The sequence below is a fragment of the Oncorhynchus mykiss genome, chromosome 10, assembly GCF_013265735.2.
Source record: "Oncorhynchus mykiss isolate Arlee chromosome 10, USDA_OmykA_1.1, whole genome shotgun sequence".
NCBI lineage: Eukaryota > Metazoa > Chordata > Actinopteri > Salmoniformes > Salmonidae > Oncorhynchus > Oncorhynchus mykiss.
In genome coordinates, this window is record NC_048574.1 from 34,647,809 (window position 1) to 34,675,706 (window position 27,898).

Here is a 27,898-nt window from a genome sequence, read left to right on the forward strand (position 1 = left end):
CCCAGAGTCTATTAAGGCACTGCAGGAAGCTGACGAACCGGTCCAGCGTAGATGGACCGACAAGGTAGTGCAGGATCTTGAAGGAGAGACAGGAGTAGTAGCGCTCACCAGTAGCCCTCCGCTTACTGATGAGCTCTGGCTTTTACTGGACATGAAGTGACAAAATGACCAGCAGAACCGCAATAGAGACAGAGGCGGTTGGTGATTCTCCGTTCCCTCTCCTTAGTCGAGATGCGGATACCTCCCAGCTGCATAGGCTCAGCTCCCGAGCCGGCAGAGGAAGATGGTAGTGATGCGGAGAGGGGAGCAACGGAGAACGCGAGCTCCTTTCCACGAGCTCGGTGACGCAGATCAACCCGTCGCTCAATGCGAATAGCGAGTTCAATCAGGGAATCCACGCTGGAAGGGACCTCCCGGGAGAGAATCTCATCCTTTACCTCTGCGCGGAGACCCTCCAGAAAACGAGCGAGCAAAGCCGGCTCGTTCCAGCCACTGGAGGCAGCAAGAGTGCGAAACTCAATAGAGTAGTCTGTTATGGATCGATTACCTTGACATAGGGAAGACAGGGCCCTGGAAGCCTCCTCCCCAAAAACAGATCGATCAAAAACCCGTATCATCTCCTCCTTAAAGTCCTGATACTGGTTAGTACACTCAGCCCTTGCCTCCCAGATTGCCGTGCCCCACTCACGAGCCCGTCCAATAAGGAGAGATATGACGTAGGCGACACGAGCAGTGCTCCTGGAGTAAGTGTTGGGCTGGAGAGAAAACACAATATCACACTGGGTGAGGAACGAGCGGCATTCAGTGGGCTCCCCAGAGTAACACGGCGGGTTATTGATTCTGGGCTCCGGAGATTCGAAAGCCCTGGAAGTGGCCGGTGGATCGAGGCGGAGATGGTGAACCTGTTCTGTGAGGTTGGAGACTTGGGTGGCCAGGGTCTCTACGGCATGTCGAGCAGCAGACACTTCCTGCTCGTGTCTGCCTAGCATCGCTCCCTGGATTCCGACGGCTGAGTGGAGAGGATCCGAAGTCGCTGGGTCCATTCTTGGTCGGATTCTTCTGTTATGGTGAGTGAATGAGGACCCAAAAGCGAACTAACTTAAACAGAGCTTCTTTAATAACCAAACTTAGGTAGGCTCAGATAGACCGGCAGATTCCGACAGGACAGGACAAGGTTACAGCAAACATGACGATAGTCTGGCTCAGGCATGAAACACAAACAAACAAGAATCCGACAAGGACAGGAGCAGAAACAGAGAGAGATATAGGGACCTAATCAGAGGGAAACAGGGAACAGGTGGGGAACGGGTAGTTAGAGGAGACAAGGGACAGCTGGGGGAAAGCGGGGGAGAAAAGGTAACATAACAACGACCAGCAGAGGGAGACAGGGTGAAGGGAAAGGACAGAGACAAGACACAACATGACACTCCTTGCCTGGTCCGTGAGTTTTGGTGGGCGGTCTTCTCTTGGCAGGTTTGTTGTGGTGCTATATTCTTTCCATTTTTCAATAATGGATTTAATGGTGCTCCGTGGGATGTTAAAAGTTTGATATTTTTCTATAACCCAACCCTGACCTGTACTTCTCCACAACTTTGTCCCTGACCTGTTTGGAGAGCTCTTCATGGTGCCGCTTGCTTGGTGGTGTTGCAGACTGGGGCCTTTCAGAACAGGTATATGCTGAGATCATGTGACAGATCATGTGAAACTTAGATTGCACACAGGTGGACTTTATTTAACTAATTATTTGACTTCTGGAGGTAATTGGTTACACCAGATCTTATTTAGGGGCTTCATAGCAAAGGGGGTGAATACATATGCACACACCACTTGTCCGTACACAGTTTATTTACATTTTTTGAGTAATTTTTTTCATTTCACTTCACCAATTTGGACTATTTTGTGTATGTCCATTACTTGAAATCCAAATAAATCACAGGTTGTAATGCAACAAAATAGGAAATTCACCAAGGGGGTGAATACTTTTGCAAGGTACTGTAGGCCTGATCACCGACAACGACGGGACAGCCTATAGGGAGGAGGTCAGAGACCTGGCCAGGTGGTGCCAGAATAACAACCTATCCCTCAACGTAACCAAGACTAAGGATATGATTGTGGACTACAGGAAAAGGAGGACCGAGCACGCCCCCATTCTCATCGACGGGGCTGTAGTGGAGCAGGTTGAGAATGTCAAGTTCCTTGATGTCCACATCACCAACAAACTAGAATTGTCCAAACACACCAAGACAGTCATGAAGAGGGCACGACAAAGCCTATTCCCCCTCAGGAAAGTAAAAATATTTGGCATTGGTCCTCAGATCCTCAAAAAGTTCTACACCTGCAACATCGAGAGCATCCTGACTGGTTGCATCACCGCATGGTATGGCAACTGCTCTGCCTCCAACCGCAAGGCACTACAGAGGGTAGTGCATACGGCCCAGTACATCACAGGGGCTAATCTGTCTGCCATCCAGGACCTCTACACCAGGCTGTGTCAGAGGAAGGACCTACAAATTGTCAAAGACCCCAGCCACCCCAGTCAAAGACTGTTCTCTCTTCTACCGCACAGCAAGCGGTACTGGAGCACCAAGTCTAGGACCAAAATGCTTCTCAACAGTTTTTACCCCCAAGCCATAACACTCCTGAACAGGTAATAGAAATTGCTACCCAGACTATTTGCATTGTGTACCCCCCCCCCCCCCCCCCAACCCCTATTTTACACTGCTGCTGCTCTCTGGCAATTCATTAAAAATCCTACAATGTGATTTTCTGGATTTTCTTTTCTCATTTTGTCTGTTATAGTTGAAGTGTACCTTTGATGAAAATTACAGGCCTCTCTCATCTTTTTAAGTGGGAGAACTTGCACAATTGGTGGCTGACTAAATTATTTTTTGCCCCACTGTATGTGTATTTTTTATAGACACAGAAAAGTTTCATTTGGGGTATAGCCATCCACGCCACTGCACTTGACCTTACTGCCTAGTTATTCAGTTTAGTTGTATCCATATATTGTAGGTTTAAGTATGTGAGGAGAGATAGGTTTGACTGCTATGCATGGGCAGCAGCAGTAAATGTTTACAGAGTCTGTTCCTTTTAGCCTCAGGTGTTGCTCTGCTCTCCAAACCGGTTAAGTTGCACCCAGCATCAGGGCCAGTTAATCCAGGCCTGTCACCACAGCCTCTATCTACCACCTTCCTTTTACTGGAGAAATCACTGGAATGTTTCTATGTCAGACACACCCAGCTTGGACCCAGCCCAACCCAAGATGTCATAAAAAAATAGATGTACCCCCCAAGGAAAAACTAAGTTCACATGACCCTCCCCTTGTACTGTAACGTTTTGTGCACAACCATCCCGACTCCTAGAATGAACTCAAAATCATGTTTATGACCACAAATAACAATAACTCTAGTGACCTTATATTTCTTAAATGTGGATATCGACTTTGCCACTTCAGCATGCTTTTGTGGTACAGTCGATGCCACTCAGATTGAGGGTTAACTGATCACCACGGACGAGCTCACTCTCCCTGCATATTTCATTAGGCCTACACTACGATCAGAGCCAGCTGCAGACAGTGATCAACTAGGGGGAAATCAGATTTTCAACATTTTTATGCTATATTTATAATGATATAAAATACACTGAGTATACAAAACATTATATACATGCATTATATACAGTTTAAGTCTGAAGTTTACATACACCTTAGCCAAATACATTTAAACTCAGTTTTTCACAATATCTGACATTTAATCGTAGTAAAAATACCTGTCTTAAGTCAGTTTGGATCACCACTTGATTTTAAGAATGTGAAATGTCACAATAACAGTAGAGAGAATGATTTATTTCAGCTTTTTTTTTTCCATCATATTCTCCGTGGGTCAGAAGTTTACATACACTCAATTAGTATTTGGTAACATTGCCTATAAATTGCTTAACTTGGGTCAAACGTTTCGGGTAGCCTTCCACAAGCTTCCCACAATAAATTGGGTGAATTGTGGCCCATTCCTCCTGACAGAGCTGGTGTAACTGAGTCAGGTGAGTAGGCCTCCTTGCTCGCACCCGCTTTTTCAGTTCTGCCAACAAATGTTCTATAGGATTTAGGTCAGGGCTTTGTGATGTCCACTCCAATACCTTGACATGGTTGTCCTTAAGCCATTTTGCCACGCTTTGGAAGTATGCTTGGGGTCATTGTCCATTTGGAAGACCCATTTGCGACCAAGCTTTAGCTTCCTGACTGATGTCTTGAGATGTTGCTTAAATATATCCACATAATTTTCATATCTCATGATGCCATCTGTTTTGTGAAGTGCACCAGTCCCTCCTGCAGCAAAGCACCCCCACAACACGATGCTGCCACCCCCTTGCTTCACGGTTGGGATGGTGTTCTTCGGCTTGCAAGCCTCCTCCTTTTTCCTTCAAACATAACGATGGCCATTATGGCCAAAAAGTTATATTTTTGTTTCATCAGACCAGAGGGCATTTCTCCAAAAAGTATGATCTTTGTCCTCATGTGCAGTTGCAAACCGTAGTCTGGCTATTTTATGGCGGTTTTGGAGCGGTGGCTTCTTTCTTGCTGAGCGGCCTTTCAGGTTATGTCGATAGAGGACTTGTTTTACTGTGGATATAGATACTTTTGTAACTGTTTCCTCCAGCATCTTCACAAGGTCCTTTGCTGTTGTTCTGGGATTGATTTGCACTTTTCGCATCAAAATACGTTCATCTCTAGGAGACAGAACGAGTCTCCTTCCTGAGTGGTATGACGGCTTTGTGGTCTCATGGTGTTTATACTTGCACACTATTGTTTGTACAGATGAACGTGGTACCTTCAGGCATTTGGAAATTGCTCCCAAGGATCCCAATTTTTTTTCTGAGGCCTTGACTGATTTCTTTTGATTTTCCCATGATGTCAAGCAAAGAGGCAGTGAGTTTGAAGGTAGGCCTTGAAAGACATCCACAGGTACACCTCTAATTGACTCAAATTATGTCAAATAGCCTATCAGAAGCTTCTAAAACCATGACATAATTTTCTGGAATTTTTCAAGCTGTTTAAAGGCACAGTCAACTCAGTGTATGACCCACAGGAATTGTGATACAGTGAGTTAGTGAAATAATCTGTCTGTAAACAATTGTTGGAAAAATTACCTGTGTCATGCACAAAGTAGATGTTCTAACCGACTTGCCAAAACTATAGTTTGTTAACAAGAAATTTGTGTAATGATTGAAAAAAAATGTGTTTTAATGACTCAAACCTAAGTGTATATAAACTTCCGACTTCAACTGTACATGCTATTTCCATACATTTTCCACCAACAGGTTTCTGTGCCAATGCACCACACAACCAATAAACAAAGCATACCGACTTTGGGTGCTTCATTTTCAACACCACAATAAATAGACTGTCGATTTCGACAAACAGAAAATACATCCCTCCCTACCTTGTAGAAGGCTTGACAATCTCCGAATGTCATTACACAAACTTGGTGTTTATATCAGATTCTTTCCATTCATCAAATGACTGCTACACAGTTTGGATTGATTGATTTTATTTTATTTGTCAGTAAAAACAACAACATATACAATACCCTTCAAAAGTTTGGGGTCACTTAGAAATGTCTTGTTTTTGAAAGAAAAGCACATTTTTTGTCCATTAAAATAACATCAAATTGATCAGAAATACAGTGTAGACATTGTTAATGTTGTAAATGACTATTGTAGCTGGAAACGGCTGATGCAAGAAATTGCCAAGAGACTGAAAATCTCGTACAACGCGGTGTGTTACTCCCTTCACAGAACAGCGCAAACTGACTCTAACCAGAATAGAAAGAGGAGTGGGAGGCCCCGCTGCACAACTGAGCAAGAGGACAAGTACATTAGAGTGTCTAGTTTGAGAAACAGACACCTCACACAAGTCCTCAACTGGCAGCTTCATTAAATAGTACCCGCAAAACACCAGTCTCAACGTCAACAGTGAAAAGGCGACTCCGGGATGCTGGCCTTCTAGGCAGTGGCTAAAAACACATCCCCGGTTAGACCAAACCTACACACATGCACATTTTCATAACATTTCAGGACTTTTTGGGAAGTAAAAATGTTTGACCTTACTATTTTCCCAAACCCTAAACCTAACCCTACCCCTACCATAGAGTTCCTCTCTCCAGTGTCTGTGTTCTTTTGCCCATCTTAATCTTATATTTTATTGGCCAGTCTGAGATATGGCTTTTTCTTTGCAACTCTGCCTAGAAGGCCAGCAAAATGTATAACGCATAGAATTAAAAGTGTATTGTCGGACATTATTCACTCTAATCACTATGAAACATCTGGGAAACCAGTGGTGTTTTTCATAGCTGACTTTGAAAAGGCTTTTGATATGTACGACTGGAGTTCATATATCTAAATGCCTGGAACATTTCAATTTTGGAGAATCTCTTATAAAATGCGTTAAAATCGTGTATGGTAACCCTAGGTGTAAAATAGTAAATAATGGCGACTTCTCAGAAAGTTCAATAGGAGTCAAACAAGATTGTCCTCTATCTGCATATATGTTGATAATGGCCATCAAAATGTTAGCTAATAAAATCACTTCCAACAATAATATCAAGGGATTAGCAATCCAAGGCTAAATAAGGATCTAGATACATTTTCGAACCTCTCTGGATTACAACCAAATTATGACAAGTGTACAATATTACGTATTGGATCACAACATTTTTTTACTTTTACATTACCATGTACCAATAAAATGGTCTGATGGTGATGTGGATATACTCGGTATACATATCCCGAAATAAATAAATGATCTCACTCCAATACATTTTAATAGAAAGTTAGCAAAATAGACAAGATCCTGCTAACATGGACAGGTATAGTTGTAGAAAAATCACCCTGATTAACTCATTAGTCATATCCCAGTTTACCTATTTGCTTATGGTCTTGCGAACAGTTTTTTTTAATTATTTGAGAAAAAATATATTTATTTGGAAGGGCAAGCCAGACAGAATTAAACGGGCCTATTTATTTAATAAATATGAATTCTGAGGGCAGAAATGATTAAATATTAAAGCATTAGACCTCTCATTAAAGGCTTCAGTCATACAAAAGTTAAACTTAAATCCAAACTGGTTCTCTAGCAAATTTGTAAGAATGTTTCACCCCATGTTCAAGAATGACCTGTTTCCTTTTATTCAGATTACAACCTCTCACTTTCACTTATTTGAAAAGGAAATCATCTCCCAAATATCGCTATTTTTAAAACAAGCCATAGAAAGTTGGGTGCAATTTTTTATTTAATCCACCAGAAAAGACAGAACAAATAATGCAACAAATATTGTGGTTAAACTCAAATATTCAAATTTATTAAAAAAAACATAAATATTTTTATTTAAAAAAAAAGATATATATTCTTCATAAATTATATCATAAATAAGACTGGTGGAGTTAAGTCATACATGCATCTAACAAAAACATATGGAAATGTCTGCTCTACCCAAAATTACAACCAACTAATTGCAGCATCACCACAAAAACGGAAGAGAAAAGTGGAAGGGGGAAAAGTAAGGAACTTGTCTGTCGGCCGTGCAAATAGAAATCCAATATGGATGCTGTTAAGAGATACAGTGGGGCAAAAAAGTATTTAGTCAGCCACCAATTGTGCAAGTTCTCCCACTTAAAAAGATGAGAGAGGCCTGTAATTGTCATCATAGGTACACTTCAACTATGACAGACAAAATGAGAAAAGAAAATCCAGAAATTCACACAGTAGAAAAAAAAGAAAGAAAAATAGAGTCTATATACATTGTGTGCAAAAGGCATGAGGAGGTAGGCGAATAATAATGTACGCGTAAACTGTATGGCAGAGTGATAGACCATTTTGTCAACATTCAAGAGAGGAAACTTGCATTGGCGTTTCTCTACAAGTAGTGTCACGAATCGGCTCAAAGACCATAACAAAAGGGAGACAACGTGGAGATAAGGAGTAACAAAACATATATTTATTAAATAAAGTAATCTAAGTACAATATACAATGGTGTGTGTAATCAGTAGTGTAAGTGAGTGTTTTGCATGCATGAATGTGATAATGCAGGGTGTTGAAAGATGCCAAAGCAAACAACCAAAAAACCACCAAGAAACACAACAAAATCTAGAAAGGTGTCTGCATGGAGAGAGTCTCCCATGAATGGGGAAGTGGTGTATTTATCCTGGGACACACCGGGGCCAGGTGTTTCCCATGTAGCTGACGACCCTCCCAACTCCGTCCACCGGCATCCTAATAAGGAAACAAGAACAAAGAGAGAATACGGCAGACAGAGTGGGAGGGTCGTCACAGTAGGTTGAGTCAACAAGTTTTTCTACTTGCACGCACACACACACACATAAATCAGAACCATGGCAAGCCATATCATATTTAGCTTACATTGATTGGACTAAATTGTTTTTGGTATCTTTTAGTTGTCACTGTTTTAGACTAAGCAGAGGTGATTTGATGTTGAAATGTTGAAGTTGAAATGGTGCTGGAATAGTGGAGGCAGCTCCTGTTTTCTTTGTGACTTGCGGAAACTCTCCAGTGTTCTAAATCAATAGTTGTTTAGTGGTCCAAAAATACTGGAAACGTTGACTTGCTTCACCATGCTGTAGGTCATGTTACTACTGTCTGTTACCGAACATACAATATGCTTTGAGGACTTCACTGGACAGAGGTTGCCTGGTTTCCCCAGTAATTTTACCAACGCACCTCAAGGATGCTGCTATCAAGCGTGGCACCCTTCAGTAAATGTTGCAGTGTGATTTGGAAAACCTGTGCACATACATGTACTGTGCATTCTGAAAGTTTTCAGACCCTTGACGTTTTGCACATTCTTCTCTGCAGATCCTCTCAAGCTCTGTCAGGTTGGATGGGGAGCGTCACTGCACAGCTATTTCCAGGTCTCTCCAGAGATGTTAGATCGGGTTCAAGTCCAGGCTCTGGCAGAGCCACTCAAGGACATTCCCAAGCCACTCCTGTGCTGTCTTGGCTGTGTGCTTGGGGTCGTTGTCCTGTTGGAAGGTGAACCTTCGCCCCAGTCATCCCCTAGCATGATGCTGACACCACCATGCTGCACCGTAGTGATGGTGCCAGGTTTCCTCCTGACGTGACGCTTGGCATTCACCGGACCAGAGAATCTTGTTTCTTATGGTCCGAAAGTCCTTTAGGTGCCTTTTGCCAAACTCCAAGCGGGCTGTCATGTGCATTTTACTGAGGAGTGGCTTCCGTCTGGCCTCTCTACCATAACGGCCTGATTGGTGGAGTGCTGCAGAGATGATTTTCCTTCTGGAAAGTTCTCCCGTCTCCACATCGGAACTCTGTCAGAGTGACCATCGGGTTCTTGGTCACCTCCCTAACCAAGGCCCCTTTCCACCAATTGCTCAGGTTTGCCGGATGGCCGGCTCTAGGAAGAGTCTTGGTGGTTCCAAACTTCTTCCATTTAAGAATGATGGATGCTACTGTGTTCCTGGGGACCTTCAAAGCTGCATACATTTTTGGTACCCTTCCTCAGATCTGTGCCTTGGTGCTCTACAGACAATTCCTTCGACCTCATGGCTTGGTTTTTGCTCTGACATGCACTATCAACTGTGGGAGCTTATATAGACAGGTATGGACCTTTCCAAATCATGTCCAATCATTTGATTTACCACAGCTGGACTCCAATCAAGTTGAAAAACTTCTCAAGGATGATCAATTGGAACAGGATGCACCTGAGCTCAATTTCGAGTCTCATATCAAAGGGTCTGAATACTTATGTAAATAAGGTATTCCTGCAATAATTTCCAAAAACCCAGTTTTTGCTTGGTCATTATTGGATATTGTGTGTAGATTGGTGAGGAACATTGTTTATTTAATCAGTTTTAGAACAAGCCTACAACGTTACAAAATGTGGAAAAAGTCAACGGGTCTGAATACTTTCCGAATGCACTGTTTGTTTTCTTCCTCTGGGTGATGACTGTGTCATAGTAGGATCCCCTTTCAAAAGTAGCTTGTGTTTTGAGCTACACAGTTTTTGTATACGTGGTATTTTTGTTGTTTGGGTTTTGCCTTTTTTTCTTATTCACACTTTTTAAATCACAATAAAGACAGACACTTCATTCTCATGTTGGTTTTGTTTGTCATATATTTTGTGAAGGCTAGTACAGACTACAGGGCTTAGCATGGTTCTGTAACATGTAACAACAGAATGACTGTCCAACATTAAGGCTTGACCCCCCAAGACATTACCCTCATCTAAATGGCCATGTACAACCTTGTGTTACGTGTAAGTGGCCTTTAAACCATTTCAATGAGGACCTTCCTGCTATGGCACATGGGTGAGAATGGCTGTCTAGCTGTAGACAATAAGAACATACCCTATCTATATAAACTCAGCAAAAAAAGAAACGTCCCTTTTTCAGGACCCTGTCTTTCAAAGATAATTAGTAAAAATCAAAATAAACTTCACAGATCTTCATTGTAAAGGGTTTAAACACTGTTTCCCATGTTTGTTCAATGAACCATAAACAATTAATGAACATGCACCTGTGGAACAGTCATTAAGACATTAACAGCTGCCAGATGGTAGGCAATTAAGGTCACAGTTATGAACGAGCAGTTTGGCTGGTGGCATTGTCACCTTTCTACTGACTCTGAAAAACACCAAAAGAAAGATGCCCAGGGTCCCTGCTCATCGATGCCTAGAGTCCCTGCTCATCTGCGTGAACGTGCCTTAGGCATGCTGCAAGGAGGCATGAGGACTGCAGATGTGGCCAGGGCAATAAATTGCAATGTCTGTACTGTGAGACGCCTAAGACAGCGCGTTACACCGAGGCCTGCACTCTGGAGCGGGATCGATTTGGAGGTGGAGGGTCCGTCATGGTCTGGGGCAGTGTGTCACAGCATCATTGGACTGAGCTTGTTGTCATTGCAGGCAATCTCAACGCTGTGCATTACAGAGACGACATCCTCCCCCCTCATGTGGTACCCTTCCTGCAGGATCATCCTGACATGACCCTCCAGCATGACAATGCCACCAGCCAAACTGCTCGTTCTGTGCATAATTCCCCCCCCCCCCCCCCCTTTGTTCAGGGACACATTATTTGTCACATGTCTGTGGAACTTGTTCAGTTCATGTCTCAGTTGTTGAATCTTGTTATGTTCATACAAGTATTTACACATGTTAAGTTTGCTGAAAATAAACGCAGTTGACAGTGAGAGGACATTTCTTTTTTTGCTAAGTTTACAAACCACTACAAGCTTACTGAGTGACTGTTTCAGAGTACAGACATTTTCTGACACAATTATGAATAACCAGACAACGACATTTGCAGACCTTTTGCTAGAAATGTATTTATTTAAATGAAAAATATATTAACAGAGGAAAATTGTGCAGTGTAAAACACAAAATAAATAAAAAATATCGAAAAAATATAAAAAAATAAACACATGTAAAAAAATATAAAAAATAAACACATGTAAAAAAATATAAAAAATAAACACATGTAAAAAAATATAAAAAATAAACACATGTAAAAAAATATAAAAAATAAACACATGTAAAAAAATATAAAAAATAAACACATGTAAAAAAATATAAAAAAATAAACACATGTAAAAAAATATAAAAAATAAACACGTAAAAAAATATAAAAAATAAACACATGTAAAAAAATATAAAAAATAAACACATGTAAAAAAATATAAAAAATAAACACAAAGCAAATAAGAAGACCATTGTGCCAAACAAAAGGTGCTTTAGGAATGTTGTGCTAAGGGGAAATAAGAGATACAATACAACAAACATGACAAAGGCAAAGCAGTAAATTATCCACCACCTCAACATGTGAATGATAAAATAACATTCTAAATACCCAGCAACATAACTTGTGAATAAGAGAAAAAAGCAATATCGAAAAACATGTTAAACACCAACATCTGTACAAATGTCTTTAGTACACGTGTTCAGTTTTTGGGTTGAGACGGGGGGCAGACTCAAGGTATTGATCGTTGATCCCCAAAAAATGCAGCGTCATGTCCCTGACATGAGATATGGTTGTCAAGAGGAAGATGCTCCATCCATGATTTAATGGTGTCAGAGGGCATTTGCAGGACTCTGGCCTGATTGGCTGTTGTGTTGCTCTTCCACTTTGATAGATCCGACAGGGACACTATCACTCTCTCTCTGTCTACCTCTTAATATTTAGGCTGTAGTGTTTTGAGCCATACATATTTTATTGTTGTTAGGAAACCATAGAGACTATAGTCAGAGTGACTTGGCATTGGTTTGATAATACAACTCCCCCAAACCCCCTCCATGCTTTGGTAAGCAATGCATATGAGTGGTGTTTCTAGGTGTTTCTAGAGCGACAAGGAACAATCCATGTGAAAAACACGCACAAGAGTTGCTTGTCTTAATATTGCATAAGGGTTACACAAGGGTTGGTTAACTTTATGACTTGGAATGTAGACACGACATGGCCATGTGCAGAAAGTCAAGGCCACATGGTTGGTCTGTTGACTTTGTGAAAGCTATTCAGGATAGATGAAATCTTCAGTGGCAAAATACCCTTTGAACCAATTCAAACCAACTAGCTACAGGTGTAGTTTTAGCAATTAGATAATAAAAACATAAGTTATTGGTGAGTGTGGTGTGTGGTGCCTGGATAACAACCTCTCCCTCAAAGTGATCAAGACAAAGGAGATGATTGTGGACTACAGAAAAAGGAGGACTGAGCACGCCCCCTTTCTCATCGACTGGGCTGTAGTGCAGCAGATTGAGAGCATCAAGATCCTTGGTGTCGTGAAGAGGGCACGACAACGCCTAATTCCCCCTCAGGAGACTGAAAAGATTTGGCATGGGTCCTCAGATCCTCAAAAGGTTCTACAGCTGCACCATCGAGAGCATCCTGGCAACTGCTCTGCCTCCGACCGTAAGGTACTACACAGGGTAGTGCGTACGACTCAGTACATCACTGGGGCCAAGCTTCCTGACATCCAGGACCTCTACCAGGTGGTGTCAGAGGATGGCCCAAAAGATTGCCAAGGACTCCAGCCACCCTAGTTATAGACTGTTCTCTCTGCTACCGCACGGCAAGTGGTACCGAAGTGCCAAGTCTTGGTCAAAAAGGCTTCTTAACAGCTTCTACCCCAAGCCAAAAGATTCTTGAACAGTTGATCAAATGGCTATCCTGACTATTTGCATTGTCCCCCCCTCATTTTTACGCTGCTGCTACTCTCTGTTTATTATCCATGCATAGTCACTTTACCTACATGTACATCTTATCTCAATTACCAGTGCACCAGCACATTGACTCTGTACCGTACCCCCTGTATGTAGCCTCGCTACTGTTATTTTATTGTTGCTCCTTAATTATTTGTTATATTTCTATTCTTTTTTTATTCTTCTTAAAACTGCATTGTTGGTCAAGGGCTTGAAAGTAAGCATTTCACTGTTAAGAACTTGTAAGTAAGCATTTCACTGTTGTATTCATGTGACAAATACAATTTGAGTTGATTTGAGTTGAGACAACTTCCCAACAAATTCTCTTTCCCCCTCCGCCAGCAAAACATCTGGAACCTGTATCAATTCTGAGAACTGCCAACCTGTCACAATTTTGAAATACTGCTGAAAAACAACAGAACATCTTAAAATTGTAACAAATAATCAATCCTGGTCCTGGAGGCCATGGATCTGACAAGATTTATTGGTCTCCGTCTGATTGTTCAAGAGCAATATAGAGCCAGAGTCATTGTCAGTCATTTTACCCATTCCTACATCCTGGCAACCATTACTGTTGACAGCCATATATGATAGACATGACCTAGAACAGTTGCATGTCTTGTATTATAGTAAACCCACTGTAGGGTGATTAATTCAAGTAGTATAGATGCCATATTGCTCTTTCATGCCATGATGATGGTGGGTATGTCTCTCTCTTTTGCTTGTGACAGATTGATGTCTAAGATTCAACTCGTTCCCTCTCTTTTTCCCCAGGAGGAGGAGATGGTGAACATCGTTAAGGAGAATGTGGTGAAGAGGGTGATAGAGAGCGTGTCTCAGGTGGGGATAAAGAGTGAGGTGAGGGAGGTAGTGCCCGTGGTGAAGATGGACACACGTTTCTTCGGAGAGCTGCTGGCGGAGGTTTACAGGAAGAACTGTGACATCCACACCTGCATCTCAGAACACGTGGCCAAGATACGTGGAAGGTGTGTTTTGATTTTCTCAACATATAGCCATATTTATATATATAGCTTTTCCCCCCAGCACAAAACGTAACAGAATCAATAAGAAAGAAACAAGACAGAAACCCAAGGGAGAGGGCAAATCTAGATCCTACTGAACTGTCCAGACTAGGCTACAGTATGAAATACAGTGGCGTGGCACACACCCCCTCAGCCCTCGCAAGGCCCGAGGGCCCATGAGCTTTGGGGGCCCCCCAGAGGTTGGCCCCCCCAGATAGTATATGAAGAAGTCCTAAGCAATAATATATATATATATATATATATATATATATATATATATATATATTACAGGAAATGTGCTTTAAAATTGCAACATTTTCTCTCAGCCTCATGGATTATTAATTTTTGAATAGCAGGAAATTAGCTCAGGGAATCTTAAAAGTCAGGACAATCTTTGTCCTGCAGGGGAACTTTTTTTTTTTTTTGAATTTTGTTGCATTATTTTAGTTTCAAATGTACATTTATGGGAATTTTATATGGAAAATATTTGTTTTTAGAATTTTCTAAATAATTTAAATATTATACATTTCCATTTTGGCTCTATGCCTGGAAATGCCCTTGTCCGGAACAAATTTCAAACTCTAAAAAAGTGTTTACATTTTTTTTTTAATGCAATAATGGATATTAACTGAAACATGAACTTATGTAGTTTCTTGCAATACCCCTCTGTGAATTGAAATAATATTTCTCTCAAAACTGTGATTCCTAAAAGATGTGTCCAGAGATTTGGTCAACTCAGATTGACTTGGAATGAGCAGGGTGAGCTATACCATAAGGACCCCTTATTCATGTCCTCATTACATGTAGAAAAGTGCTGGTTTCATGAGGTGAAATAAAATATACCAGAAATTTTCCACACGCACTAAAAGCTTATTTCTCTCTAATTTTGTGCACAAATTTGTTTATATCCCTGTTAGTGAGCATTTCTCCTTTGCCAAAATAATCCGTCCACCTGACAGGTTTGGCATATCAAGAAGCTGATTAAAAGAGCATGATCACTACACAGGTACACCTTGTGCTGGGGACAATATGTACCTGTGTGCACAACACAATGCCACAGATGTCTCAAGTTTTTAGGGAGCGTGCAATTGGCATGCTGACTGCAAGAATGTCCACCAGAGCTGATGCCAGAGAATTTAATGTTCATTTCTCTACCATAAGCAATGTCGTTATAGAGAATTTGCCAGTGTGTCCAACTGGTCTCACAACCGCAGACCTGTAACCGCGCCAGCCCAGGACCTCCCCATCCAGATTCTTCACCTGCGATTGTCTGAGACCAGCCACCCAGACAGCTGATGAAACTGTGGGTTTGCACAACCAAAGAATTTCTGCACAAACTGCCCGAAACCATCCCAGGGAAGCTAATCTGTGTGCTCGTTATCCTTACCAGGGTTTTGACTTGACTGCAGTTCGGTGTTGTAAGCGACTTCAGTGGGCAAATGCTCACCGTTCACAGCCAATGGCATTTTGGAGATGTGTGCTCTTCTTTGATGAACCCCGGTTTCAACTGTACCGGGCAGATAGATGGTGTCGTGTGGGCGAGCGGTTGGCTGATGTCAACGTTGTGCCCTATGGTGGCGGTGGGGTTATGGTATGGGCAGGCATAAGCTACAGACAACAAGCACCATTGGATTTTATCAATGGCAATTTGAATGGTCAGAGATACCGTGATGAGATCCTGAGGCCAATTGTCATGCCATTCATCCACACTTATCACCACATGTTTCAGCATGATACTGCATGGCCCCATGTCGCAAGGATCCGTACACAGTTCTCATACTCACCAGACATGTCACCCATTGAGCATGTTTGGGAATGCTATGGATCGATGTGTACTGTACGACAGCATGATCCAGTTCCCACCAATATCCAGCAACTTCACACAGCCATTGTAGAGGGGTGGGACAACATTCCACAGGCTACAATCAAGAGCCTGATCAACTCTATACAAAGGAGATGTGCCGTGCTGGACGATGGCAAATTATGGTCACAGCAGATACTGACTGGTTTTCTGTGATCAACAGATGCATATCTGTATTCCCAGTCATGTGAAATCCATAGATTAGGGCCTATTGAATTATTTCAATTGACTGATTTTCTGATATGAACTGTAACTCAGGAAAATCTTTGAAATTGTTGCATGTTGCGTTGAAATTTTTGTTCAGTGTACATTTAACTAAGTTTTTCTTTCAAATGGTATCAAGAATATGCATTCAGGTCCTGAGCTACAGGCAGTTAGATTTGGGTATGTCATTTTGGGAAGAAATTGAAAAAAGGGTCCGATCCTTAATAGGTCAATCATGGACTTCAAACACTTGTTTAAATAATTGACAATAATTATAATAATTACAATAATTGTAAAAATGATTTATGAAAAAAACGAGGTTGTTCCTTAACATGGTGTGATATCTGATACTTTGGTCTATCAAAATATATATTTCAAATTTTGTTAATATTAGGACAAATATTTGTGGATTTTTTTTTGAGATTGTCCGGTCTTTCAAGAATCCCTGACCTCTAAAACATCAATATTTTCTTTCAACCTCATGGCAAAATGTGTGAAATAGCATGAGATTAGAGATAAAACTCCCCATTTTTCACTCTGCCCATTGGCAAAAAAAACACCTGCAACTGGAAACTGACATTTCTGAAATACTTTTTTCACTGAATTGATAACAAAGAAGTATAGCCAAGAACAGGTTAGTTGAATGATCTATGGCGGCAGTTTGTATGGGTCCTTCCTGTAACGCCCAGTAATGGACACCAAAAATCTTAGGTTATATCACATTATTTCCGGTACAATCTGTAGCTAGGCTGCATCATGTTAGCTCCCCACTCACGCTGCACAGAAGCTAACACGCTTGAATAACGCAACACGGCATGTAGAAATGTTGCAACTGTTCATTGCTGTTCGCAAAACAATGTCTAGACAAGAAGATACCGGTAGCTTCCAGTTTTGTAAGCTAACTTTCCTTACTAGTTTACAGCTGAAGCTAACATCAATTTACTACCCTAGTACTAACATCAATTCACTACCCTAGAACCATAACACAAAATATGAGGATTTCAAAGCTGTCACCAAAAATCATACAGTCATTGCCAAGAACTTTATTAATTAACTTAGTCTCCTTCGCCTCAGTCACGTCTCTCCTCTCTCTCACTGTGTGTGTGAATGACGTCATTAGGTCTTAGAGACAGGGCGCACTTTTATCAAATAACCGATTGCTTTTTCTATACAAATGTTGTTGATCAGCACAATAAAATAAGTTCCAAATGGAAAGGAAACAGATTGTTAATCATCTGTAGCCCAATGAAACCAGCCAAAACCATCTCAATAACTCAATACTGTAGATGCACACACTCCTATTGAATATGCATTCAACTGTATTGAGAATAGGCCTAGCTTACATCTTGATTTACCCAGTTTATCAATAGAGATTTACCATTAAAATAAATGATTACTATTATGTTGTTATGTAGTTAGATTGGTAAAAACACAGTCAAATTGATTGTATGATAGTATAATTGATTCATTAATGCATACCTGGCTGTCTCTGTCTGGATCAAGTGCCATTCTGGCACACTTTGGCACAGTCCCTCTACCTCTCTTAACTTGCCAGGTTGGGCCATAAAATACCGTCAAGGTGTGAGGCAGGCTGTGGGCTAATATTCTAACTGAGAGGCTCTATAGCTGAATATAATATATACAGTGCCTTCAGAAAGTATTCACACCCCTTCACTTTTTCCACATGTTGTGTTACAGCCTGAATTTAAAACGGATTCAATTGAGATGATTTGTCACACAATACCCCATAATGTGAATGTGCAATTATGTTTTTAGAATTTTTTACAAATGAAATAAAAAAGAAAAGCTGAAATGTCTTGCGTGTAACACAACAAAATGTGGAATATGTCAAGGGGTATGAATACTTTCTGAAGGCACTGTATTTATATATATATATATATATATAATGTAATAATGTAAAATTCACAGGAATTTCATGTAAAACTCAGTAATATAAACTCACAGGTTAAATACACGTCCTAAATACACCTGCAGAGTGTCATCCATCGCCGTAAATCCTGTAATTAGTCACTAGACATTACAACCGTCAGTCAGACCTGACTTCTCTAATTTCTCTAGACTCTCTGTTTACTCATACTACCTGTGATTCACTGAGCAAACACATCCCTCTGTGTCCTTCTGCTGCTAACTCCATCATAACATGTGTAGACTGGAGACAAAGATGGTTTATTTAGTCTAATTGTGTGTTTGTCATGCCCTGTAATGTGTTTACCTTTCCATCTCTTTCCCAGGAAACACCTCTTAGATCCCAGTAATGACTACAAGGTACAGCAGGGAGGAGCGACCGAGGGTTTTACATAACATCATATTAGTCTTGTATTGTTTAAATTGCTGTACAGTAGCTATTTATATATGCTGGAAGTGAAAGTATGACATGAAAGTAATCATTTGTGTGTATGCAGGTAAAGAGAGAGGACATTGAGGCCCTGATCCCCAAAGGAGCATCTGAGCTGACCAAACAGCAGCTCCGCTACCTGCTGCAGGTAACACCAAGGTCGGACTGGGACAAAAATTCAGCCCTGGCATTTCAGCCACACCAGCCCACATCACCGCACCTGCTACTTACACACACAGGCAGTAATGCTACTGACACATAACATAGGCAACTATAGTACAGCGTTTCTCACCATTTACTGTATCAGTGACCCTTGAAACATGGTCCTCCTCCTTTTTAACCAGCTCATGTTTAAGACAAATATAACATGTAAATCACCACTGGAGATACAACTCACCACTTTAACTGTGCCTCTGTTGCCTGTTGTGCTGTCTCTCTGCAGAAGGAAGAAAGATTACTGAATAAATGCCTAATAGATGACCATTGGCTCATAATACCTTATGAAAGGCTAACTACTTACATTGCAATACATGTCCCCCCAATCCTAAAGGTTAATTACTCTTACATATATAATATAGAGGCAAAATATCAATAAACTGGCAGTACACGTGTCAGTTTGTGTGTCTCTTTCTGTTTTCTCCCTACAACCACCGTCTTCTCCCTACATCCACTGTTTTCTCCCTACATCCACTGTTTTCTCCCTACATCCACTGTTTTCTCCCTACATCCACTGTTTTCTCCCTACAACCACCGTCTTCTCCCTACATCCACTGTTTTCTCCCTACAACCACTGTTTTCTCCCTACAACCACTGTTTTCTCCCTACATCCACTGTTCTCTCCCTGCATCCACTGTTTTCTCCCTACAACCACTGTTTTCTCCCTACAACCACTATTTTCTCCCTACATCCACTGTTTTCTCCCTACATCCACTGTTTTCTCCCTACAACCACTGTTTTCTCCCTACATCCACTGTTTTCTCCCTACATCCACTGTTTTCTCCCTACAACCACTGTTTTCTCCCTACATCCACTGTTTTCTCCCTACATCCACTGTTTTCTCCCTACATCCACTGTTTTCTCCCTACAACCACTACACTTGACTGCTGCAGCAGCAGCTGAGATGTCTGTGCTTATAAGACTAGCATCACTGGGACCCGAAGACCAGGGGACCACACTGCCTGTGCTGGGCCCAGCAACACCCCAGGGTAACACATTATTTTAAGGGTCCATAATAAACCATTTATAAGGCATTATAAGGTATTTCTAAACCTTTTGCGCACCATTTATTGATCATTACGCCCACATTTGTAAATGTTAGTACGCTAGTTATTTACACATATATATACATATATATACACTGAGTATATGAAACATTAGGAAACACCTTCCTAATATTCCCTTTTGCCCTCACAACAGCCTCAATTCATCAGGGCATGAATGTCCTTTGGGTGGTGGACCATTCTTGATACACACGGAAACCTGTTGAGTGTGAAAAACCCAACAGTACTTGACACAAACCAGTGGGCCTGTCAGCTACTACAACACCTCGTATTACACTGGTCACTCATAATATTTATAAATAGCCCTCACTTTAGATTAGGATCTGCAAAAATACTTCATCATGATTAGTAAATAGATTATTAATGTGGGAGTGATGATAAAAAAGGGTGAACACAGAATTTATAAATGCCTTACAAATGACTTATTACTGACCCTTCAAATAAAGTGTTACCCATTCTAGTTGTGAATGAATAAACACATATATTATAGAACGAAGAAAATCACGGAATAAATGCCTTATAGATGATCATTGGCTTATATTATGCATTATAAAAGCATAACTATACTTAACAAGGAGTATGCTAAGGAGTATTTCTGTTTGTAATAAAGACCTTTTGTGGGGGAAAAACTCATTCTGATTGGCTGGGCCTGGCTCCCCACTGGGTCAGCCTGGCAGCCAAGTGGGTGGGTCTATGCCATCTCAGGCCCACCCAGGCTGCACCCCTGTCATGTCATGTGAAATCCATAGAGTAGGGCCTAATTCATGTTTTTCAATTGACTGATGTCCTTATATGAACTGTTACTCAGTCAAATCTGTTTGTTGAATGTTGCGTAAATATTTTTGGTCAGTATACATATTTCAAATTAGTGCATGTCAAGTGCGCCCCCCCCCCCCCCCCCCCTTTAGATATTAGGCTACATATAATTCAATAGAAGACAACAGAGAGAGAGAAGTAGAGATAAAGACTGCCACTTCCTTAATGTTTTGTCTGTATAATACAGCCAATGACTATATTAAGGAACTGGCAGTCTCTCTCTCTCCCTCTCTGTTTTCTTCTATTGAATTCAATATATGACATTCTATGTTTGTCAAGAATGATGCTGGGAATAGTGTATATGGATGCAGATTGATTTCCAGCATTGTGCTTCATTTGACAGTGCTGCGTGCATATGCGTATTTTTCTGCCAAGAAGTGACTGGCCTTTCAACAAATTAAATATGCTAGAGATTGGCGGGACTTTCCAGCCTTAAGTGCGGTGGCTATGTAATGTTATCTGACACTTGTTAGTCACTTGTTACTACAGCTCAATAACTCACTCGCTGGGCTGAAGAGACTGAGATTCAGAAGTGAAAAATCTTTGATAAAGCAATTAAAATACACAGTCCCCAAATGTACCTTCATTTGGCTTGTGTTTAGTTAAAAGAGGTATATGCAGAGTACATGTCTAGTAGATATATCACTAGCCACTTTAAACAATGCTACCTTATATAATGTTACTTACCCTACATTATTCATCTCATATGCATACGTATATACTGTACTCTATCATCGACTGCATCCTTATGTAATACATGTATCACTAGCCACTTTAACTATGCCACTTTGTTTACATACTCACCTCATGTATATACTGTACTCGATACCATCTACTGTATCCTGCCTATGCTGCTCTGTACCATCACTCATTCATATATCCTTATGTACATATTCTTTATACCCTTACACTGTGTATAAGACAGTAGTTTTGGAATTGTTAGTTAGATTACTTGTTGGTTATTACTGCATTGTCGGAACTAGAAGCACAAGCATTTCGCTACACTCGCATTAACATCTGCTAACCATGTGTATGTGACAAATAAAATTTGATTTTATTTGATTAGATACCTATTGCCTTCGCTATGTGTTATAAAAGCCAATCTAACAACTTGTTCAGGTGTATTGCAAATAGACAAGTGTCTAAATGCTGCCCAAAATCTCCCTTCCCTAATAAGCCTACTTTAGTCAATATTAAATATATTTCATAGTACAATATACAGCCAAAATATGAAGTCTAACTGGCAGCAGTAGGCATCATGATCTGTGTCGGTGTGCAGGAGTGTGTATTTCTCTGTTTGGTTCCTTCCTTGCCTGCACCACTGCAGCTGATCTGTAATTTCTCACAGACACAACACTTGGACCAACAGAACCACAACTTTTAGAAAATGCGTCGGCCTCGAGCCCTTTTTTGGCACCACCTTTCCGTTTTTCAGTTTTGACTGAGTGACTGACAGATTCAGGGTGGGTCTCACTCTCTGATGATGTGCGTTTGACTTGTGAATTTGCGTCACCGGGTCATCCCAGCTTGGTAGGGGGGTCGGCCGTTGCACACTGGTCAGCCAAATACTATAGATTGCTATGAAAAATAGTCGTGTCCCCCTACCAAGCTGGGCTAAAAGTCGTGTCCATTATATTAAAATATATATAATATTTATATAATTTTTTGTTCATTTCGACGGACAATCCGCCTATGGAAAATATATTCCTCTGGTTGCTCCACTATGCCTGAAACTGGCTCATTAAATCTCACCTAACCTCTCTTTCATCAATATCTCTCCTTTATTTTTCATGTCTCTCGCTCTCTCTCCCTCACTCCCTCGCTCCCACCCTCTCAGACCCGTATGACAGCAGACAAGACCATGCGTCTCCTTCTGACCACCTTCAGCAGCCTGAGGGAGGAGCTGATCCACATGTCAGAGGATCTGAGGGTAAGATCTGGGTCACTGTAGGACCCTCTTATGCTCTTAACTGTCTCATTGAGATGTACATGCAGGCAGGCCGTCTTACAGTCTTACTGCCTCTGTCTCTGTTCTCCCAGCGTCTGGAGAGCGAGAAGGAGTCCCTGGAGAGAGACCTGAGCTTCAAGGCTGACCAGGCTGAGCAGTATGACCGCCTCCTAGAGGCCATACGAGAGAACAACAGACAGCTACAGGTAGGTGTGTGTGTGTGAGAATTTGTGAGAGTGTGTGTATGTGTGTTTCTTCCACTGTGTGTCGCTTGTGTGTGTTTGCCTGTGTGTACACCTCTTCTGTAGGTGTTTTTGAAAGAGAGTATCTCTGCCCTGTATGTTAGTGCAATGGGTGTATGACTGTGTGTGGGTAACTCTATCCATCCATCCATCCATCTAGATATCTCTGAAGGAGACCAGCTCCAGCCAGCGGACCCTGGAGACTCAGCTCCTGAGCAGCCGCACTACAGACTCAAACAGGGACTTCCGCATCAAAGAACTGGAGGGCAGCTACCGAGCCCTGGAGAAGGAAAATGAGATGCTCAAACAGAAGGTACTCTAACTCTACCCTCCTCCATCTCTGGCTCTAACCCATCTCACTTCAGAGAATAAGCTCTTAGCAATTCCTTTTACTCATGTTAGAAATTCCTTTTACTCATGATGACTGTAGTATCCGACTATAGAATTATTCTCATAGATCGAACTTGTTAACTAACTTGTGTCTCCCTCTGTATCCATCTTCATCCAGTTGGCTGGCCAGTGCAGCAGTAGCACCATTCAGATGAATACAGAGGAGCTGTCACGTCAGTACTCAGAGCAGCTAGCTGCCCTGCGCCAGGAGAAGGACAAGGAACTGCAGAGCCTCAGGGTAAGAAGCCTACAGGGATGCATGGATACAGGGATGGGGCCTTCCTGCTCTGTTGGAAGTACTGTAGCAGTACTGACTGTGCTTGCGAGAAGAAATATGGGTAGCTAGTGGTTATACTGACTGTGAGTGTCTCTGACTATCTGTCGGTATGTCCAGTCCCAGCTGACGCGGATCACCACAGAGTACACCACAGAGAGGTCAGGTGACAAGAGCCTGCATCTCCGCATCACACAGCTGCTGACAACGCTGGAGCAGCGGGAGGTCGTCATCAAACATCAGGAAGAGGTCAGGGGTCATAGCTACTGGTCACTGGTCAGCCCGGCCCCTTAGATACATACAGATCTAGGAAATGTCTACTCCTGTAATTGGACAAATCTAGAACCAAACTAAGCTAACAGTGTTGGATTAGAAAAACAGCCTGCTTCTAGGGTCTGTCCTCACCCTGCTTCTTGGGTCTTTTCTCACCCTGCTTCTAGGGTCTTTTCTCACCCTGCTTCTAGGGTCTGTCCTCACCCTGATTCTAGGGTCTGTCCTCACCCTGCTTCTAGGGTCTGTCCTCACCCTGCTTCTCGGGTTTGTTCTTACCCCGCTTATTGGGTTTGTTGCCTAACTTGTTTCCATAATTAAGTGATTGGTTTTGTTTAGGCCAGTCTGACTATATTATCTCACAGTTGTTGTGTTAATTTGGCTCCAAAGGATCCTTTAATGTCACCTCAGGAATGTATTTACCTGGCACGTTGTGCACCTTTAGCTCCATCATTAACACCTATATTACGGCACAGACCTCATTCCTCCTCCTCCCTCCCTATTCACCTTTGACCTCCCATCTCTGATCTTTAACCTCCAGGACATCTGGCGGTTGCAGCAGGAGAAGAAGAGAGACAGCTCCAAGAACGTCACCACGACCACTATCACCAAAAGGTCAGCCCAACAATACTATGAGCCTATTTTATGGGGAATATTTGGGGCAGTAGCTCCTCTAAAATGGGTGAATGTAATTTGGGATGCCTAGTGTGGTATTTCCCAAAACAGGATTTTGTACTGGTGAACAGTAGGTACTTAACCAACTAGTATGCGGTCCTTACTGTGTATATCTGATGTGTAGGTACAGGAACCAGTACCCCCTCCTGGGCCTGCTAACTGATGACTACAATTCCACATCGCCCATCAAGGATACCAAGACCATCGTAATCGAGAGCCGGACGGGGGAGATGATCAAACAGGTAGAGTAGAGCAGGGAGGAAGTAGAAACTTGATGGCCATGCTAGAAAGGACAAACTACTGTATAGCTATACTGATGAGTAAGTACATCAGCTATTGTTCTCAGTTTAGAGTTTGAAGTGAGGGGTAACATTAGGGTAACGATTAAGGTTAGGGTTAGTGGTTAAAAAGGAAATGATGATTAGTGATTAGGAAGGGCTATTCATCTGTCTATTCTGGCATGGCCAAATAGCATTAACCATGTGTGTACTGCCATGGGGCCCCAGGAGGGAGAGCTTGGGACCCTCACTGGGCTGTTACTATTTGGCCCTGTCAGAAGCTGGGCAAGGGTCCGTCGTGTGAGGAGAGCCTGTGATGAGAGGATGATGGATGGAAGTTGGCTCAGGACCAGGACCTGATGGCATGGAGAGAGCATGTTAAATTCTGCCTTTTTCTGTTAGTAATAAAATTAATTCATTTTCTCCCGACTCTACTAAATTCCATATTGGGGTTGTGGATGCTTAATTGGACAGGCACCCTTGTTGTTTGTGAGAGTCATGCATGGGGTTGTGAGAAAGTTTGGAATAGATTTAGGGTGACAGCACAGACGTTTCCAGGGATTTGAGTAGGGCTGCACAATTAAGCAAATTCACAGAGATCACAATATTGACATGTGCAATATCCATATCGCAAGAGATCCATATGGCATGCAACATTTTGAAACACTTCTTAACTGGGTGTAACGTCTGTTTTTATAGTTTACTCTGTCTCTCTCCTTTTGTGGCCTTCCCACACACACCATGCACCTGTCACTCAGCAGAGCATTTCCTCCTCACTGTTAGATTCCCAATACATTTGTATGCTGTTCCTTTACGTCAGATGCAGTCAAAATAGTGTTCCAAACAAGAACGATGCTTTTTAGATTTGTATTTTTTGCCCATATCGTGCAGCCCTAGTTGATCCACTGTCAGTCTCAGCACTCTTATGACATCAAGTCAATCATAGGACTAGAAGAGATCAGAAGAGCTTGTTGTCTTTCCAATGCTGAATGAAAGAGTAGTATGGCAGATAACAGTGAGTGGTAAACAGCAAGAAACAAATCTTTTGTAATTACAGCTGATGGATTAACCCTTCGCGCCCTAACGACCGTATCCATGTTCTGTTCATCTCGAAACAGGAAATCATTACAACCCCTTAAAGACACTGCTTCTCTCGGACAAATTACAACTCCTTAAAGACACTGCTTATCTCTGCTCTGCACAGGAATGAACAACAAGAAGACCTTGACCCCCCCCCCCCCCCAGCATGCTTCCCTCTCCCCGTCCCTCGTCCTCGGGGCTCCCAGGGTGGTGGTGGCAGGGGTTCAGCACCCCTATATATGGGATGGGTGGTTTTGACCAAATGGGGTTTGCTTGGACAGGAGGCTTCACTTTGGCTGGGATGGGGGGCATCAAATACTCAACAACCAAATATGTTATAGTAGAAGCTTAGCGGTTAAGAGTGTTAGGCCGGTAACCGAAAAGGTTTCTGGTTCGAAATCCCTGAGCCAACTAGGTGAAAACTCTGTCTGTGCCCTTGAGTAAGACACTTAACCCTAATTTCTCCAGTAAGTCACTCTGGATAAGAGCGTCTGCTAAATGACTAAAATGTCAAATGCTTATGCTACAGCCAGGAGGGCTGAGAGTGGACAGCAAAGAGGGGGCTGGGGCTTATTAGTATGCAGCTCACTAGTGTGTCTGTCCTCCATGGAGCCACCACTACCCTGCTAGTCTTTAGGACATCTCCTCTAAATGTGCTATGGTGATAGTATGGTTACTATGCATATAAATAAGGAAGCTAAATATGCTTTAATTATGCGCTAATTAAAGAGACTGTATGGTAAAATGTGCTTTGTTCTGCCTCTGTTCTGGTCTTTTGCTTTTCTTTTGTGGCAAGGTACATAGTTGTGTTATGTTTCAGCTGCATTGTGTTTCATGTTTATACCTTAAGAGGTGCATGGGTATGTTTTGTTGTTGTTATTGAATGGAGCGCTGCGCTTGGGGTTGGGGAGGGGGGTTGGAGTGGGGTGTATTAGAATATAAGTGACTGGGTTGGACATGGCCTGGGGGCATGGTTCTATGGATGATATAAAATGGTGGATGAACTGAACATTTTAAAAGTAAAATTAACAATGTATGAAGTAGCATGTTTTTCCTTTTGATTGTTATCTGCTGAAGGGTCATTATTTAATTGCGGTGGTAAATGCTGTCCCTTGACTTTGAAACCATATAAAAACACTTTCAAATGACGAAAACGTTTTCCATTTTATGTAACTATTATTTAATAAGAAAACATAAACTCAGCAAAAAAAAGAAACGTCCATTTTTCAGGACCCTGTCTTTCAAAGATAATTCGTAAAAATTATAATAACTTCACAGATCTTCATTGTAAAGGGTTTAAACACTGTTTCCAATGCTTGTTCAATGAACCATAAACAATTAATGAATATGCACCTGTGGAACGGTCGTTATGACACTAGCAGTTTACAGACGGTAGGCAACTAAGGTCACAGTTATGAAAACTTAGGAGACTAAAGAGGCCTTTCTACTGAGTATGAAAAACACCAAAAGAAAGATGCCCGGGGTCCCTGCTCATCTGTGTGAACGTGCCTTAGGCATGCTCAAGGAGGCATAAGGACTGCAGATGTGGCTAGGGACAAAATTTGCAATGTCCGTACTGTGAGACGCCTAAGACAGCGCTACAGGGAGACAGGATGGACAGCTGATTGCCCTCACAGTGGCAGACCACGTGTAACAACACCTGCACATGATCGGTACATCTGAACATCACACCTGCCTATGGGCACAAACCCACCGTCACTGGACCAGACAGGACTGGCAAAAAGTGCTCTTCCATGACGAGTCGCGGTTTTGTCTCACCAGGGGTGATGGTCGGATTCGTGTTTATCAACGGAGGAATGAGCGTTACACCGAGGCCTGCACTCTGGAGCGGGATCGATTTGGAGGTGGAGGGTCCATCATGGTCTGGGGCAATGTGTCACAGCATCATTGGATTGAGCTTGTTGTCATTGCAGGCAATCTCAACGCTGTGCGTTACAGAGAAGACATCCTCCTTCCT

The 27,898-nt window shown here is 42.0% G+C and overlaps 1 protein-coding gene across 1 annotated transcript in view; it reads left to right on the forward strand.

The window, feature by feature from the left end:
* The window catches only part of LOC110533716 (protein POF1B), a 52,470-nt gene extending 25,401 nt beyond the window's left edge, over positions 1-27,069 (forward strand). The window contains exons 3-14 of the mRNA XM_021618184.2: positions 13,567-13,583; positions 13,869-14,210; positions 18,564-18,597; positions 18,735-18,815; positions 22,601-22,693; positions 22,804-22,917; positions 23,114-23,266; positions 23,462-23,581; positions 23,738-23,866; positions 24,429-24,502; positions 24,687-24,804; positions 25,959-27,069. Of these exons, the coding sequence (XP_021473859.2) occupies positions 13,567-13,583; positions 13,869-14,210; positions 18,564-18,597; positions 18,735-18,815; positions 22,601-22,693; positions 22,804-22,917; positions 23,114-23,266; positions 23,462-23,581; positions 23,738-23,866; positions 24,429-24,502; positions 24,687-24,804; positions 25,959-25,979 (1,296 nt within the window). The 3' untranslated portion in view covers positions 25,980-27,069. The remainder of the gene's footprint in view (positions 1-13,566; positions 13,584-13,868; positions 14,211-18,563; positions 18,598-18,734; positions 18,816-22,600; positions 22,694-22,803; positions 22,918-23,113; positions 23,267-23,461; positions 23,582-23,737; positions 23,867-24,428; positions 24,503-24,686; positions 24,805-25,958) is intronic.
* The last annotated feature ends 829 nt before the right edge of the window (positions 27,070-27,898 follow it).